Source organism: Loxodonta africana, chromosome 16 (genome assembly GCF_030014295.1).
Source record: "Loxodonta africana isolate mLoxAfr1 chromosome 16, mLoxAfr1.hap2, whole genome shotgun sequence".
Taxonomy (NCBI): Eukaryota; Metazoa; Chordata; class Mammalia; order Proboscidea; family Elephantidae; genus Loxodonta; species Loxodonta africana.
Genome location: NC_087357.1, coordinates 12,406,736 through 12,423,687, shown reverse-complemented (window position 1 = coordinate 12,423,687; position 16,952 = coordinate 12,406,736). Strand labels below are relative to the sequence as shown.

The 16,952-nt window shown below is 58.6% G+C and overlaps 2 protein-coding genes across 2 annotated transcripts; both read left to right on the top strand.

Moving 5' to 3' along the window:
• Positions 1–1,284: 1,284 nt before the first annotated feature.
• HMX3 (H6 family homeobox 3) lies at positions 1,285–2,960 on the top strand. The gene is made up of 2 exons (XM_064269101.1): positions 1,285–1,669; positions 2,267–2,960. The coding sequence occupies exons 1-2, from the start codon at positions 1,285–1,287 to the stop codon at positions 2,932–2,934; spliced, it is 1,053 nt and encodes a 350-aa protein (XP_064125171.1). The 3' UTR covers positions 2,935–2,960.
• Positions 2,961–12,875: 9,915 nt separating this feature from the next.
• HMX2 (H6 family homeobox 2) lies at positions 12,876–14,580 on the top strand. Its single transcript, XM_003419683.3, has 2 exons — positions 12,876–13,143; positions 14,015–14,580. Exons 1-2 carry the CDS (start codon positions 12,876–12,878, stop codon positions 14,566–14,568), a joined length of 822 nt encoding a protein of 273 aa, XP_003419731.1. The 3' UTR covers positions 14,569–14,580.
• The last annotated feature ends 2,372 nt before the right edge of the window (positions 14,581–16,952 follow it).

The following is a 16,952-nucleotide window of genomic DNA, read 5'->3' as shown; positions in this document are numbered from 1 at the left end:
CCAGCGGCGAGAGGCCAGGAACGACCCTGGGAACGCAGCGGTAAGCACCGGAAAGTGGCTGCCCCAGCGGCTCCTTGGAGTGACGCACGGGCCTGGGCAGACTCTGCCCGCACACGCGGGTACGCGAAGAAGCACACCCTCTCCTGGGGGAAGGCTCACTCTTCGTTTTTCCCGGGCCAAAGCCAAGGCCACGCTGTTTCCTGAGCACAAGGACGCGGTGCAAGAACTTCCATCCCCATTCCCTTCCTGTCGGCTAGATTCCGGGTGGGGGCCCCAAATCTTCGTGGCGCGCACTTCTTAGCAGGCTTTGGGGAAAACGATAAGACCGCCCGACCCCAGAGGATAGGGAAGTGCCGAGTTCGCCGCGGGCCGGAGATCGCTCCCTGCAGCCTGGGCCCGCGCGGTGTGGCTCTCCAGCCGCTTGGGGGCGGCGGGCCCTGGCCAGGCCCCTGGGGGCGGGGGAGCGGCAGCTGCGAGCACTGATAACCCCGAGGTGACCCGGGAGGGCCTGGCCCGCCCCGCCCCCTCCAGCGGTCCTGGCGGCGGGAAGCGGGTCCCAAGCCGCAGGGGGGAGAGGGCGGCGCCGGTTCTGGGCGCCGCGGCTGTCAGTGCGTTCCGGCCTGGGGCGCCGCCGGCTCCGAGTCGCTCGCTCGCCTCCTGCGCTCTCCGGAGCGCTCCGAGTGCCTCTTTAGCGGGAGCCAATATCCTTTTGTGCTAATAGGCTTGTCCTCATTTGCTGCCTAATTGGACTATATAAAGCCAATAACAGGCGGGCTCTTATAGCCCGAAGCCAAAGCGCCAAAATCCGAGGGAAGGCGAAGAGGGGGCGGTGGCGGAGGCGGCTGCGGGGCTAGGGCTCGGCTGCGCCTTCGCCTGCCTAATCCCATTTGCCATTGTACGCGCCCAATCGCCGTATACTCCCCGCATTTAACTTGGATGACATTTTGATTTCATCATTAGCATCCGGCGCCGGATTGACGCAGCCCCAAGCAGGGGACTGCTCTTGCTGCCTCCTCCTCGGGAGCTGCAGCCGCCGAGCCGCCTTGCTCCCTCGGAGCAGCGGCCGGGCCGCTCCTCACCCGCCGCCCCCTCCCCCATGCGCACCAACCCCGGCTGGGGCCTCACCCCGCCCTTCCGCCGGTAGATTCGCGCCCGGGGCGGCCCCCTACTTTGCGCCCCGTAGTGGAGTTCTGTTGATGGTCTGATTTCCGACCTCCAGCCTGCTCGCCTGGCCGTCCGTCTGTCCCGCTCCCACCCTCCTGGGGACCCAGAGGAGTGGGGACCATGCCGGAGCCCGGGCCAGACGCCCCCGGCGCTGCCAGCGCACAGCCCCCGCCGCCGCCTCCCCCGCCGCCCGCGCCCAAGGAGTCCCCGTTCTCTATCAAGAACCTGCTTAATGGAGACCATCACCGACCGCCCCCCAAGCCGCAGCCGCCCCCACGGACGCTCTTCGTGCCGGCCTCGGCCGCTGCCGCCGCTGCCGCGGCCAAAGGGGCCCTGGAGGGCGCCGCGGGCTTCGCTCTTTCGCAGGTGGGCGACCTGGCTTTCCCTCGCTTTGAGATCCCGGCGCAGAGGTTTGCCTTGCCCGCGCACTACCTGGAACGTTCCCCGGCCTGGTGGTACCCCTACACCCTGACCCCCGCCGGCGGCCACCTCCCACGACCCGAAGGTATCGACCTCTCTTTGAACTTTGGTTGCCTCCTTCGCGCCTGTCCCACCCCCGCCCCGCGTTGCCGCTCCCCACAGCCCTGGGGTTCCTGCACCCTCAAATCCGCTGTTGACCCCTGGCTGCACCTATTGTCCGCGCGTTCGGGTACGCTGCCAGGGCACCTAATCCCACTTGGGGAGAAAAAAAGTGGAGTTGGAGAGCAGGACGCGGCGCTACCCGGGAAAAGTGGTCTCGTGCTGAATGGGGAGGCGGAAGGCGGCCAGAGCTGAGGACATTGCCTGGAACCAGGGGGCCACCCGGACGGCCCCAGCGTGGAGGCGAATCTCTCCACCGGCCCCTGGCGGAGGAGCTAAGGGCAGGGAAACAAGTGGCAGCACTGTCCCCAGCCCAGTCCCTCCCTCTAGTCCTCGGGAGGAGGAGGGTCCCAGGACGCGCCCCCAGTCTGGCCTGCCAGGAAAGGAGGCCGGAGGGAGCGAGGAGGCCTTGGGGCCCGGACCCTGGAGGCTGGCGCAGGGGGGGATGCCCCTCCAGGCCCCGGGCCTTGCTGAAGGCAGTGTCGATGTGCTTGTGTTTGTATTTGTGTTTGTCTCTCTGCAGCCTCGGAGAAAACCCTCCTGCGAGACTCCTCCCCCGCCTCGGGCACCGACCGCGACTCCCCCGAGCCGCTGCTCAAGACCGACCCCGACCACAAGGAGCTGGACTCCAAGAGCCCGGACGAGATCATTCTGGAGGAGAGCGACTCGGAGGAAGGCAAGAAGGAGTCGGAGGCGGCGCCCGGCGCGGCAGGGGCGAGCATGGGCGGCGCGGCGGCTGCGCCGGGCACGGAGGACTGGAAGAAGGGCGCCGAGAGCCCGGAGAAGAAGCCTGCGTGCCGCAAGAAGAAGACGCGCACGGTCTTCTCGCGCAGCCAGGTCTTCCAGCTCGAGTCCACCTTCGACATGAAGCGCTACCTGAGCAGTTCGGAGCGTGCCGGCCTGGCCGCGTCGCTGCACCTCACTGAGACGCAGGTGAAGATCTGGTTCCAGAACCGCCGCAACAAGTGGAAGCGGCAGCTGGCGGCCGAGCTGGAGGCGGCCAACCTGAGCCACGCCGCGGCGCAGCGCATCGTGCGGGTACCCATCCTCTACCACGAGAACTCGGCGGCCGAGGGCGCGGCGGCTGCGGGCGCCCCGGTGCCAGTCAGCCAGCCGCTGCTCACCTTCCCGCATCCGGTCTACTACTCGCACCCAGTGGTCTCGTCCGTGCCGCTGCTGCGGCCCGTCTGAGCGCCGAGAGGAGAGCAGCGCCTGGCCCCCGGAGAAGACTGGGCCGGGCAGCCGGCCAGGTCGAGGGCGCCGGGCTGTCCAGCGGCCTTCGGAACCCGGGGCTTCGGATGCGCGCGCTGGGCCTCCTCTCCCCCAGTCGGTAGCGTTTTGTAAGTATTGGCAATGCATTTTCGTGCAATCCACCCCTACTGGATTTGAGGCGCTTCCCCTCTTACTTTTGGTTTTGGTTTATATGAAGAGAAAGGAGGAAGAAAACAAAGTTTCCAGGTCAAATGTTTGGGCTGAAAACTTTTGTAAAATGTCCAGTCCTCCCCCCAAAGAATATTTGCACTGCACTGTGGCTTTTTGGTTTTATTTTTGTAGAAGGAAAATAAGCGCAAATACGAATCCCTGTATTCGTTTTCTATAGAACTATTTTCAGAAATCCAGAGAGAGAATTCAGATTGTACTACATTTATTTCTGGATTTCTGGGTGTGGTCCCCCCCCATCAATTATCCTCTCCAATTTTCAGAATCTGAACAGGCCTCTCACGAGAAGCCCTACTCAGTCAACTTTTCTCACTGGGAGGGGTCTTTCGCAATTCCTCCCCCCCCCTCGCATCTCTCCCCCTTGTGACAAAGGAATTCTCTAAGTGTTTAAAGGAGGGGGAGGAAGCCCGAAATCAGAATTCTATGTACTGAAACAGCTCCACATCTGGCCCTTTATTTATAAGTAGCATTTTATTTTGGGATTTCACTTCTCGGTAAATTATTAACGTCCCTATTGTTATTTTGTGCCCTGTTTGGAGAGAGTAATTTCGATATTAAAAGGGGAAAAAGAAACTATCTTTTCCTTCTCCCCCAGTTCCCCTCCCCCCAGTAACTGTTGTACTTTTGACCTGTGCAATATTGTACAAAATGTCCTGCCAGCCCTATTTCTTCCTCGCTGAGGGAAGCAAGCGTTTTAACTGTATGATCGTGGTCATTTGTGTAGGAAGAGAAAATTAAACAGGGGGAAGGAAAGAAACAAGGAAAAGTAGCAAACTCTAAAGAGGAAGTTAGGCATACTGGAGCGCTTTAAGTGAAGGACAATCAATTTAGGAGAATTTTAACTTATTTGATAAATGTACAGATTTCTTGTAAAGTTCACCCTCAATTTTGCAGGGCTTTTGGGTTCTGCCACCCAGTCCGTTTTCTTTCTGTCGGCTACACCCATTATTCTGCTTTGTTTTCCCTTCATCTCCTCACGTCTGCCTGGGGTCAGTCCCAGTCCCTTTTTAAGAAAAAAAAAAAAAAAGACCCACAAAATATTGTTACATTGAACGTTGTGGTGAAATTGAATTAAAAAAAGAAAAGCGAAGCCTTTGGTGTGGCCAGAGTGTGTAACCTGGACGATTTTTCCCAGAGCAGGTGTCTCGGAAACTCTTCTCTGTCTCGCTCTCTGCTGCCTCTGGCTCCCTGGTGGAGTCTGCCCTGAATGCACGTCCTATAATCCAGGAGGCAGCGGGGACAGAGGCGGCTTTGTTCCTGACCAGCGGCGCTTTCTCAGTAGTATCCCCTCGGGCTTGAAACGCTCTGAAAACAGGGAGCAATGCGGGAGGAAGGAGTGAGGACCTAGGCTTGTCTAATTTTTGAAATTGAGGGAAGCAACAGCCGAGAGGACAGAGACGCCGCCGGCCAATATTTCAGAGCGCAGGGCTGTAACCTTGCCTTCGCTTCCAGGCCGCGGGGACTTCCAGGGCCGAGGGCTCCTGCCGGGGTACCCGTGGGCACTGGTCAGTGGGCTGGGAGCATGATGAGCTCAGGTGGCCTCAGGGGTGGGAACGGGAAGTGAAGTCTGGCTGTGAGAAGACAGCTCTGAGAAGGCATACCAGCTTTGGGGACCTTCCCCAGGCCTTAGGGAACTGCGACTCCAAGGGCGGCAGGCTCAGGGGCGCGGTCCTGGAGTGGCAAGTGCCAGGGCACACGTAGGACCTTGTCCTCGCCCAGCCAGGCTCTTCTCTGCTCAGCAGCGCACAACCCCTCAAGAGCGGCCTTTCTGGGCCCCCAGCCCCAGTCCGGCAGCACGCTCCAGGAGGCCCGGAAGCGCGCGACTGGCCGGCCCGGCGGAAGTGGGTGCTTAGGCGCTCATCGCAAACCCGCCGCGGCCGCCTGCCTCCGAGCTGAGCGTCCTGTCAGGGCAGGTTGGAAACTGGGGAGCCAGAAGAGAACGGGAGGGCCCGGCGAGCGGCGGCGAAGATCCCGGAGAGGACCGCGAGGGCGCGTCCGCTGGGGAGCGCCTGCACGCGCTCTTGTCCCTCTCCCAGGCGCTTTGCTGGGTTCCTCGAACTCAATCGACCCAATTCATTCTACTCTGGCTGAAACGTCAAGTATGATTTTCTGTTGATGGAAAACGGCCCCAAATAAACCGGCATGCGTATTTATGACCAAATTTTAGCTGGCCTCCAGTGAAGATAGAGCTCCCTTTATTTCCCTCTGGTTTGGAATAAAAACGCTAGCATGTGTCGTAAATGAAAAATAAACAGAAATTCGGGGTCAAAATATGTTGTGCCTTGTGTTACCTGCAAACAGAGTGATGCCTTTTACTGTTGGCAATACTAACTGCGGGAGAGGCCAATAACAGCTCATTAAAAATAATGTTGCAATAGCAAACATGTTCTTAGATTTTTACAGCCAGAACACGATGTTATCAAACTTCAAGAAAATACTTTATTTGTGTTTGCATTCTGGAAAACGGTTCTTGAATGACCTGGTCTTTACAAAGTCGAGAAATTACCGGTTCTCCACAAGCACCTTTATCCTTTGTCGCGCTCCCGCAGCCACCTTCCCCCTCTTATTGGTGAGCCCTGCTGCCCAGGGTTAGCGTCCCTCACCGAGAGTGGGGGTGCCAGATGGCCGTCGCGACCTGGGGATCGCGTGTGAGTCTAGAAGCCGGCCTAGGCGGGAAACTTCTGTTTCCCTCCGATCAGGTGGGAGTCGTGATACTTCTCCCAGTGCAAGAGGAGTTGAGCCGGATGCGAGGACACCGGGGCCAGAAGCCGCTCTGCGCTCACAGCATAGTGGAGAGGACCAGTATTTCTGAGGCCTTTGGGGCCGGACAGGCCAAGAGAGCGCTTGGTGGGAGAGCTGGCTGGCTCATCTTCGCTCACCCTAAATGCCTCACCTCCCAGCTGCCTCCGCAGGGGTTGCCTGGAGCTGCGGGAACCGCTCACCAGAAGGGGACCATTAGGAGAATGAGGGTGTTTTCTCGAACTTCCTCCGGAAACCCTCTCACCGGCTCCATTGTGGCACATCTGGCAGCTCCTATTCCCTATCTTAAGATGATGCATTGACACCCCATGCTACCCTCTCACTCCCTTTAGGTAGTGGAACCCAGACTGTCTCCGCTGGCCTCAACTTCAGTTTTCCCGATCTGCATCTTAATGAATCTTGGAGCCACAGCAAATAGGATTGGTTTTTCAGCTATGGCCTTTCTGCACCACCCAAAGAGATACTGTACTCTTGCTTGAGTTAAACACTCACCACACAGGTACACACAATTAAAGTTAGATGTCCTAACAGACATCCATGTCCACAGGCTCCCAGGTCACCCACCCATATGTATGTTTAGCATCACAGCTATGCTAAGGCACAATCGCACGCACCTTGATCGAGGTGACCCTGGGCAGCTGGTTTTCTCCACTGGCCCCAGGCTAAGGCACTAGGGAAGAATCCTCAGGAAAGAGTTGGACAGGGAGCAGGTGGCTTCCCACCTCTGCTGCATGGGTCCTGAACATCCTCGGCAGCGATGCCTCCCCCTGTCTCCTGACAAGCCACCTGGGACGAACTAGCCCGAGCCGCCACCGGCCTACCGTGTACCCCCACAGTCCGACAGGCCGGGGCCTCACTCAGAGCCAGAGTCCGCACAGTGCCGGCTTCTGTGGCTCTGAGTGTCTCTGGGAGACAGTAGAGCTAACGCGCAAGCTGTTTCTGTTGGCAACACAGATGTATTTCTTTTATTTGGTAGTAAATAGAGCGGGTATGTGTATAGCAAACAGCAAGACAGATATAAACTGCCCCTGCCACTGGGCGCGGCAGGCTACAGGGTCCAGGGCCGAAGGTCGCGCCACACAACCCCTCTCCTTCCCTGGGATACTGGAGTTAAAGCGGGGAGAGGAAGGAGGCGAGAAGGTTGGTGGGATTTGCTTTCTCTTCTGCGGGCGCACGCCGGGCCGGCCAGGGCCTGAGCTGTGGGACTAGCGGGTGGAGCAGCGGGGCTGGGAGGGCTACTCCGCCTGGTCCTTAGGTGCTCCCATTAGGTTTCTCGCTGCTGGGCCTCCTGGGTGTGGGTCTAGCGCTCCTGCTGCCACCTCTCCGCGCGGGCACCTGAGCTCCCTCGAGACGTCCTGCGGACCTGAGGCTGTACTGAGCGCCGCCCTGCCAGCCTCGGAGACTCTCGTTTGCCCCTCCTCCCCCGGCCGTCCATGCTCCGCAGCCCTACGACCCCGCGAGGGGGCTCTCCGCTTTAGCTGTCCGCGCTTAGGCTCCGCAAAGCAGCTGGGAAAAGACCCACAACTAGGCGGGGGGTCAGGGTGCAAGAACCGTGAGTCCCATCGAAATCCCAGTTTGGTATCCAACCCTCAGCCGTGCAGCCCCCGGGGACCGGGCCAGCGCCTGCACGTCCACGTGGCTCCCAGGGGCGCTCCGCGCAGCTCCTCCTCCTGGTTTCCGCCCACTCTCCGCTTGGTGCCCCCCCCCCCTTCCAGCCAGCAGGCCCTTCCAGGCGTTCGGGTGCCAACGATCCCGTGCGTCTGGGCGTAGGCGTTTGGAAGCGTGCAGGTCTAGGGCGTGCAGGGCGGACGGTGTTGATCTTTTGACCTGCAAACAGTTGGGGAGGTGGCCAAAGAGACGCGAGGGCCGCGAAGATAACTAAGCAGACTGTACTTCTGAGCTCTGCTGGGTGCCTTGGACCGGGATCTCGGGTTGAAATTTGGGGTGCAGTTGCACCCCCCGCTCGCTACTTCTGTGGAAGTGCCCTGGAGTCTCACCGGGTGGGAGGCTGCGGCTGCAGGGCAGTTGAGCCCTGGAGAAGAGCGCAGTCACTACACTGGCTCTCACTGGGGCCCATTTGTCATTTGGAACTCTTCCCAACCCCTCAGCCTCCAGGACCCCGTAGAATAGCATTTGAGCATCGGGGCAGTTTTGGAACCACAAGACAAGGGACCACTGAAGGCTGCTGCCTGTCTCGTCAGAGAATTTGGGGCCGTGCACACTGGTTGTACTGGTCCAAATCCCTTCCTTGGCTGCTGCTCCATGCAGATGCGTCTCCAGGTCGACTGAGTCGAAATGGACCAAAGTCTGGGTCTCTGGGGTTCCAAAGGGCTCCCTTCGGTTTGCGGTGGATGGAGAAGAAAAGGAGCTGGGGGAGGGATGGAGAGATCCAAAGCCAGAGCGCAGAGGAGATCACGGTGCGTCCAACACTTGGCTGGCCTAAGCGGCCAGATGGAGTCACCTGGTGTGCCTCACCCCAGAGCTAATGTCTTAAAGAAATATAAAGAATCCCCTTCTCTCTCTTGAGCTCCTTTGCAGCCCTCACCCCCCTTGGTGATGGAGTGCCTGCATCAGATTTTCATCAAAGTTCTATTAAGTGAAACATAGGTTGCAGGGCACCCTTTGATTGAAACAGTTTAAATTTTAATTGTGTTTTTAATTTGACATATAGTTGCAGAAAGGAATGACACTGCGTCGCCAAGGGGCGGTCGATTTTCTTAATTTCTCCCAGAGGAATTGATGAGTCTATCAGGGCCACTAGATTGGAAACCCATTAAAGCTCTCTGCTTAGGCTGTTAATTGGAACTTGATGGATGTGGGGGGGGGGGTGTCGGGACTTGGCTATGCTGATCCAATCTTCATGACTTTCTGTTTTCCAATAAATTACACAATTCATTTTCCAGCCGCAGATTACATAAATTGTACACCTCTGGGGCTCTCTTTTTCAAACAGGGAGCCCTTTTCCCCAAAAGCCTATTGCGAGATGTCATTTGCACCAAAGAAGGAACAGCAGAGGCCCTTGAATGAAAATCGAAACATAATCAACGTTTATACTTAGAAAATTTATTGAGATCATTTTCTCTGGTATTTCCTTATTTTAAAGTTTGGACCCGCCATATATCATAATCCACTCACTCAAAAGGGGGGGGGGAAGACTGTGTTTAATATTTATCGAAGCTTGATTCCAAGATCAAACTTGTTTATGACTTCATCTGTCATTTCGGAGGGAGCCTTCTTCCACTATTACCCCGCTCAGCCAGCCTATTTCCCGACTGCTGCGGAGCAGAGAGGATCAATTTTTATTAGGCTGCTCGGCAAGTTTGCTCTGGGACGCTTTTCTATTGAGCAGCAGCATAATCTTGGGGCCTAAACTTTAAGCGTCCTTTCAGTCTCAGAAAGTTTATTACTCTTTGGGACCTGGTTGTGCCTAATTCCGGGGGGGGGCGATCCCGGGGGGGCGATCCCAAAGCTGCGGAGGGCAGTGCCCCTGGGTAAGGGCTCTTAAGTTGAATAGGGTAGTGAAGGGGGTGTATGCGGAGCTATCTGGAGATTGGGGGAACAGATACTGAGTTGAAGAGTTGTCCTACTTGGGGACAAGGAGACCAGGTTGGGGGGGGGAGTCCTGGAGCTGAAGGTTTCTGGAAGTGTATTTTTCAGCTGCGCTGGGCTCAGAACAGGGGTCTGGGCCTTAGCTCTTTGTGAAGTCGCCGGGATCCCCGGATGCCCGAAAGGGGTGGTGGGGAAGGTCGGGTCCCGGCCTTCTCAGCCCCTGCGGTGTGACTGCTGTCGGTGTCAGAGGGGCGGCAGACCAGGGGGTGTGCGTCGGGCTTCGAGCCAGAAGTCAGCCTGGACTCTGCTGCAGGCCTCCCTGCCTCCGCCCTGCGCTTATCCCTATCACTTCCCTGGCTGAGCGTGGGAGTGTGTGAGTAAAAGAGAGAGAGAGGCAGGGGAAAGGAGGCTGAGCAGGATTCGGCAGCAGAGCACCTCTGCCTGGACCAGCTGGTCAGTGCCAGCGCGGGGCGTGGCAGGCGAGGGCGAGGCCCAATGGCTCCTTTTGGTTTCCCAAACTAGGCCTGGAAGGGATGGGGGAGGAGGTGGAGGGAGGCAGAAGTGAGGTTGCGAGGACGCATCGTTTCCGGTTTAGGGTCCTCAAACTAGGCCCCATGGACAGATCCCCAAGCCCTCATCGCTCGTCCCCAGCCTGGGCTTCTCCGAGAGCTACCTTAGAGGCCTGCTACTGCCTCGATGGTGTCTACCCTGGCAGAGGCCAACTCCGTGGGCCCTTGATGCCATCCATACACCCGTCCCTGCCCTTCCGAGGTAGCTGTGTCCTTTCGGCGCTCCCCGCAGCCATTTCCCAAGCTCAACGCCAATGCCTGCCCGGCCCTTACCGCCTCGCCCCCAGCCCCCGACGTGGTATTAGCACCCGAACAACTTGGAGCATCAATCTTGGCTTCTACTGCCTGGGCTAGTCACTCATTTTTCTGAGCCTCAGTTTCCCCACCTATACATTGGGGGGAATGATCTACCTCACAGGTAGTGTGAGGAAAGAGAAGAAAGATTGAATGCTCCCAGCACATTCTCGGCACCAATTATTTACTCGCTCAGTATAGTTTAACCATCACCCCCCTCCGCACCCCCCAGGGGGTAGCAGGCTCTGGCAGCTGGGCTGGCCAATCTCCTGCGGGGATCGCCTTGGCCTAGGCCCCGGGGTAGCATCCACCTCGGCCGGGAGGCCGTGAACCGGTGAGAATGCGGGACATTTCTTTTCTGGAACCTCCGGTCACCCCCTAACTGCGCGGGCGCGCGCGGGACCAGCGGCTACCTGGCCCGGGAGCCCATACCGCGGCCGCGCGGAGGAGAACGCGCAAATTGTATTTCAGCGCCGGGTCCTTCCGGGTTAATGAGCTGACACCATGATTAAAGCTGACCATTTGTAATGTGTCTCGACCCCGCCGCCGAGCCCTGAAGAGGTTAATGCGGTGAGGGAGGCCGGCACCTGCCCCTCGCCGGCCTCCCGGCCCCGGGCCGCCGCCCCGCACCCGTCTTGCCCGGGCTGCGCCGCGGACTCCTAATCAATTAGGCCATTAACTAGCCCTTGGAGGAGTTAAGTAGGGACAGGCTCACCGCGGGGAGGGCCGCGGTCGGGAACTCACCGCTGCTAATGATATTATAAGCGCTTTACTCCATAACCCGGGCGCGGCGCGGGCGAGCAAGGAACTGCACTGTCATGGTGCAGCTTCTGACATTCGTGGGGTCTGGTTCGGGCGTTTCTCCCCACTCCTGGCAGCATTTGGGGATCAACCTGGGGGCAGGGCTTCCCGGATCTTTTTGCCCAGAGGTCCTGAGGCCTCAGACCTAGGGGTGAGGGTGTCTGGGAGCCTAGGGGCCTTGCTTCCTCGCCCTGCCCATGAAGACTGTGGCCCCGAACCGTTTTGCTGGCGCCGGACTGATTCTAGACCCGGTAACAGCTGATTTGTGAACTAAAGGGGCGAAACCCCAGGGCTCAGAGGGGAACATAAGGATGAGGAAGGGAGCCACGTGCATCGAGCTTCTACAGCATATCCTGTTCTGTACTGGGCAAATTAAGCAGAAGAGCCTCTGCGAGGGAGTCATTGCTCCCCTCAATTTTAGGAACGGGGAAACTGAGGCTCAGGAGGTTCAACAACTTGTCCAAGGTTACCTAACCAGGATTTGAATCGACTCTGTCCAATTTTAAAACCTTGTTCCCTTCCTCCTCTCCTCCTTCCCTTCTCTTTTCCGGGAGCAAAGCGCTTTTCGTTTTGCAGCAATTCTGAAACCTTCAATATTTGCCCCCAAACGAGATTCACTTACAGGAGGGCGGGCGGGCCTTGGGCGATTCAACAAAGATCTAGGAAGCCCCTTCTGCGTGTTCCTAATGCTTCTGGGCCTTTGGGTGCTTTTCCACCCTAACATCATCTTCAGAGCAGGAGAAGGGGGAGATACTAGTGACAAGTTCACTTAAAATATGGGGACAGTGAAACTCTGATTGGGACCAGGCTTGTCCAAGTTCACACAGCTTGTAAAGGGTGGTGGTGTGACTCGAACCCGATCTTCTGACTCCACATTCAGGGCTTTCCCCCTGCCTCAGAGACTGCAGAGCCCCGTAGGGCCTGTGACAGAGGTGTAGGGCGGCGAACGGCAGAAGTTCGTGGGCTCCGGGCCCGCGGCTGCGCTCCGGGAAAGCGCGTCAGGACCAAGGCGCATGCTCCTCACTCCTGCTCGGGGCGTCGGGGTCCGAGTGGCAGCTCTGCCGCTGGCTGTTACGAGGGGATCCTGGGGGGGGGCGGGGCGCGGCGCTGGAGCCGTAGGGTCGGGCACCTTGGAGGGCGCGGCAGCCCGTGGCCCGCGGACGGTGTCGGGCCGCTCCAGCTCCGGGCCCGTGGCTGCCTCTACCCCACCAGAGGGCCGGAGTCCGAGGGATCGGAGTCCCCACCGGGGCCAGGAGTCGGGGCAGCAACCATGCTACCTGCAGCCCCCAGCGAGGACGCAGCAGACTCCCGCGGGTCGAGCGCACTCCGGACGCCCGGCACCGCGTGCAGGCCGCGGCCTTTTTGAAATTTCCGGGGCCGCTCGGCGGCGCTGCGATTGGTCGCAGCCGGTAACCTCTATGCAAATGAGGCCACGCTGCCCCCGCCGCCCGAGCTCTGCGAGCCAGCCTGCCAGGCGGGCATTAGCGCCGGGGCTGGGCGGGCGCACCCGGAGCAGCGCGGGAAGGGACCCCGCACAGCCGTCCCGCGCCCGCGTGTCCCCCGCGCGGAGGGGACGCTGCGCCAGCCTCGCTGCCCCCTCCCCTGATTTCCTCTCCCCGCCCCTCCCCCTGCCCGCCTGCCTGCCTGCCTGCGCCACCTTCCACCCAGATAGTCTCTAAAGGGAGTTCTTGGTTTCCTCCAATTTCTTATGAACCCAGGATGGGCAGCAAGGAAGATGTGGGCAAGGGGTGTCCGGCGGCCGGCGGCGTCTCCAGCTTCACCATTCAGTCCATCCTGGGCGGGGGCCCCTCGGAGGCGCCGCGGGAGCCCAGCGGCTGGCCGGCCAGGAAGCGCAGCCTGTCGATGTCCTCGGAGGAGGAGGAGCCGGACGATGGCTGGAAAGCACCTGCCTGCCACTGCCCGGACCCACAAGGCCCCAAGGAGCCGGGCCCCAAGCACCACGCCCCCATCCCCTTTCCTTGCCTGGGTAAGAGCGCTCGCCTCCGGGTGGGAGAGAGCGACAGCTAGGGGAGGGAGGTTGCGCCCTGCCAGGGCTGCGGGGCCGAGGGGATGGGACCGGTCGCCCTGCCTCCTGGGCCGTTCCTACCGCGGCGGCTCGGGAGCAGAAGGGGGACACACAGCCCGCGTGGCCGGGGCGTCTTGGAGGGACTCAAGGTTGGACTGGAGGGAAAGAGGACCATAGCGGACTGGCACGGGGAGGCCGCACACTCGGCTCTGCCCTCAATAGCCCTTTGCACGTCGGTTCCTTTCTTTCCGGACACTAGGTCTGGAAGGCGAGTCTAAGCGGTGTTCTTTCTTACCTGAAGCTCTACCGAAATCTCCTTTGAGTCTTTTTGTCCCCTCCCTCCCCCCAATGATTAGCTCTCCAAGGTGACTGACGATAGTGCGTTTCAGAAATGGTTCCTCTTTACAACATCTGACGAAGGAGAGCCCCGCGTTAGTCCTTAGCGAGATTTTTGAACAGCCTGTGAAATGATGCCGGCCTATAAAGCTCGGGGAACTCTTCCAGCTCAGTTCTTACAAGGCAAAAATCACCTCTAAAAATGGTGTTAATGTCCCCCTTCAGACCTCTTTCCCCTGCTGCCACCTACCTTTTCAGGAAGGTGGGAGGACAGAGATTCCAGACCCAGACTCGAGACCCAGGGCACTGGGTCCCTCCTTTGTTGCTTTTTAAAGGCCGGGGTTCTAGGCTCTGGGTGCCAGCGAGAAGAAGAGTAAGGAGTTGATAAGACGGGACCAAGGTTGCAGGTGCCTGCCAGTGCCCTGGCCCAGCGAGAGCTGGGGGTCTCCGAGGCTCCCGCACCGCTATGGCCTTCCTGTCTCTTCTCGCTCCCCAGGTCCTCCCAAGGGCAGCGGCGCCGCGGGGCCGGTGGGCTCGGAGCGCACGCCTTTCCTCTCCCCTGCGCACCAGGACTTTAAGGAAGAGAAAGAGAGGCTATTGCCCGCGGGCTCACCGTCGCCGGGGCCCGAGCGGCCGCGGGACGGCGGCGCCGAAAGGCAAGCGGGCACCACCAAGAAGAAGACGCGCACGGTCTTCTCGCGCAGCCAGGTGTACCAGCTCGAGTCCACCTTCGACATGAAGCGCTACCTGAGCAGCTCGGAGCGCGCCTGCCTCGCCTCCAGCCTGCAGCTCACTGAGACGCAGGTCAAGACTTGGTTCCAGAACCGCCGCAACAAGTGGAAGCGGCAGCTGTCGGCAGAGCTGGAGGCGGCCAACATGGCGCACGCGTCGGCTCAGACTCTGGTGGGCATGCCGCTCGTGTTCCGGGACAGCTCTCTGCTGCGCGTGCCGGTGCCGCGCTCGCTCGCCTTCCCCGCGCCGCTCTACTACCCCGGCAGCAACCTCTCGGCCTTACCGCTCTACAACCTTTACAACAAGCTCGACTTCTGAGTGACCACCGGTTCCGCGCCCCGCTCCGCCCCGGCCGCCTCCCGCGGCCACGCAGAGCCTGTGCCCTTCACAGGGCTCCGGAGCCACGCGGCTTGTCTCCTGCAATATATACACCATGTGTATTCATGATCTCTTATTTATGGCCTCAGCCTTACTTTTTCTTTTGATTATTTCGGGTATTTATCAGCATTTCTCAATCCAGATCACCTGCTTTCTACACGAACCAACCAATACGCTTTGGAAACCATTTTGGAGGGGGTGTTCTCGGGTGGTGGCAAGAGGAGGAAGTTTTGGCCACATCAGCTTTGGTTGGTAGACAAAAATCAGGAAAACAAAACAAAACAGGCCCACCTCTCCACCGCGCCCCATATAAACAAACACCTGTGTATATGTACATGCGCACATGCTTGGCCAAGCCAGGCCCTCGGGAGCTTTGAACAATGATCTAATCTCCTTTTTCCGTTTCCCTTTTTCCCAGGATGGGTAGGAAAGAAAGTGGGGATTTTAGATCTGTAAATATTTTTAAACAGGAGAAAAAAAAAATAAAACGTTGTAAACATCGTTCTAACTTCGGTGGGATTGATTGTGTGGTGTGCTAACGCGCAAACGTTTTTTCCGCTTTTCGGTGGAAGGGTTTCCAGGCCTCTGCGTCGGGGGAAGGTTGGGATAGCCCCAGTGGAGGGTGGGGCCGGGGCCAGGGGTTAAAGGTTGGGACCTTGGCGCCGCCTGAGGTGGCAAGTGGCTGGAGCCGCACCCCCATCTCCACCCCCACCCCTGTATCCCAGCATCCTGGACCGGGCTGTGGCGCACTAGGGCCCCGGGACGGACAAATGCGGGGAGGCGGGCCTCGCTGCTGGGAACTGCTGCCTCCCCGAACTAGCCAGGCCTGGCCTGGGCAGCACCTTCCCAGCCCTGGGATTGACGTGGGCTTTTGCCGCGGCAGGGCGCGCTGCGACATGGCCAACACGTGCCCCTGTTCCAGGGCGCCGGGCAGGCGGAGCGGCACCGCCCGAGCGGGGTAAAGTGTTTTGCTCTCTCGGAACCAGGCGCGATTCGCTCTTTGGGGCCGCGCCCAGCTCTTGGGCCGTCGCACAGTTTCATGCCCCTCGCGACGCGGGAACTTGAGTGGAAAGTCCGCGCTTCGGCGGAGGAGGGATCCGAGGCCTCAGACTAGGCAAAAGAAGAGCGGAAGGCAAAGGAGGCGTGTGGTTAAATGTTTGCAACGTGCGCAGCTAAATGGTCGTATCACCGGCAAACGTGCCGTCTCTCGCGCTGAAAGGAACCGTGAAGCTAGGCTAGGGCTCCCAAGGATCCCGCGCCCGGACACCTGCCGCTGCCCCTGGCCTGGGAGCGCGCGGCACCCAGGGAGCAGACGCGCGAGTGTCTTGCAAATCTCAGGCTCCCGCGCCAGTTAGATCGCGGCCACCTGTTCCTTTGTAAAACATGGGAAAAGGAAACAAGAGCTATGAGGAGATCGATGGTTGGACGCCGAGAGAGGTCAGCTCCCCGGTACTGCTGCCCGGACCCCGGGCCCGTGCCCTATGATTCGGTACAAGGGTTTGGGAGTCCGCCACGCCTAGGCCAGATCTCAGCCACTAGAAGGGGTGCGTAACCAAAACCGGTTGCCGTGGACCCGATTCCGACCCATAGCGACCCTGTAGGACAGAGTAGAACTGCCCCATACGGTTTCCAAGGAGCGCCTGGTGGATTCGAACCGCTGACCTTTTGGTTAGCAGCCTTAGCTCTTAACCACCATGCTACCAGGGTTTCCGAAGGGGGCGTACGTACGTGATAAACTAGTCTCTTTGAACCAAGAGGCATCGAAATTATCTGCATTTTGTAAAAACGTGCAATATCTGTAAACTGTATGAGAACTGCAGTGTTTCATCTAAAATGCCTGGTTAAAAAGATTCAATCCGATTTTGTTAATCTCGGGATAATGCATATATTTTTCTTCTCACACTGGATTTCATAAAAATCACCATCTATTCCAAGATGTCGTCAGAACACATCTGCCAATATTAAGCTAGTTCAACTGCATTTATTTCATCTCAACTTAGTTCAACGCAATAAATATTTACCGGTCCCTAGTACATGCTGAGTACTATGCTAAATATTGAATAGTCAGCGCGAGTAAACAAAAGCGACCTGCGTTCCGTTTCTTCTGATTTATAGTGCACACATATTTGATTTCAACGAAGCTCTCTCGTTCCAGACGATCCCTTTATAAATCCCACTCCCAGGAAATCCATGCAGAAATAGCCAAATTGTATCTGCAGAGCTGCTGGTACAGGACTATTGACCTATGCTATTTCTGTTTTCTTAGAGATGGTGGTTTTCACAGTACTTCATGCCTTATATCCATCCACCTACCTTTACTTTTC

Coding starts and splice junctions, on each gene's coding strand:
- HMX2 (XM_003419683.3), top strand. CDS start 12,876: ATGGGCAGCAAGGAAGATGTGGGCAAGGGGTGTCCGGCGGCCGGCGGC. Junction 13,144..14,014: donor CATCCCCTTTCCTTGCCTGG/GTAAGAGCGCTC, acceptor CTCGCTCCCCAG/GTCCTCCCAAGGGCAGCGGC.
- HMX3 (XM_064269101.1), top strand. CDS start 1,285: ATGCCGGAGCCCGGGCCAGACGCCCCCGGCGCTGCCAGCGCACAGCCC. Junction 1,670..2,266: donor CCACCTCCCACGACCCGAAG/GTATCGACCTCT, acceptor GTCTCTCTGCAG/CCTCGGAGAAAACCCTCCTG.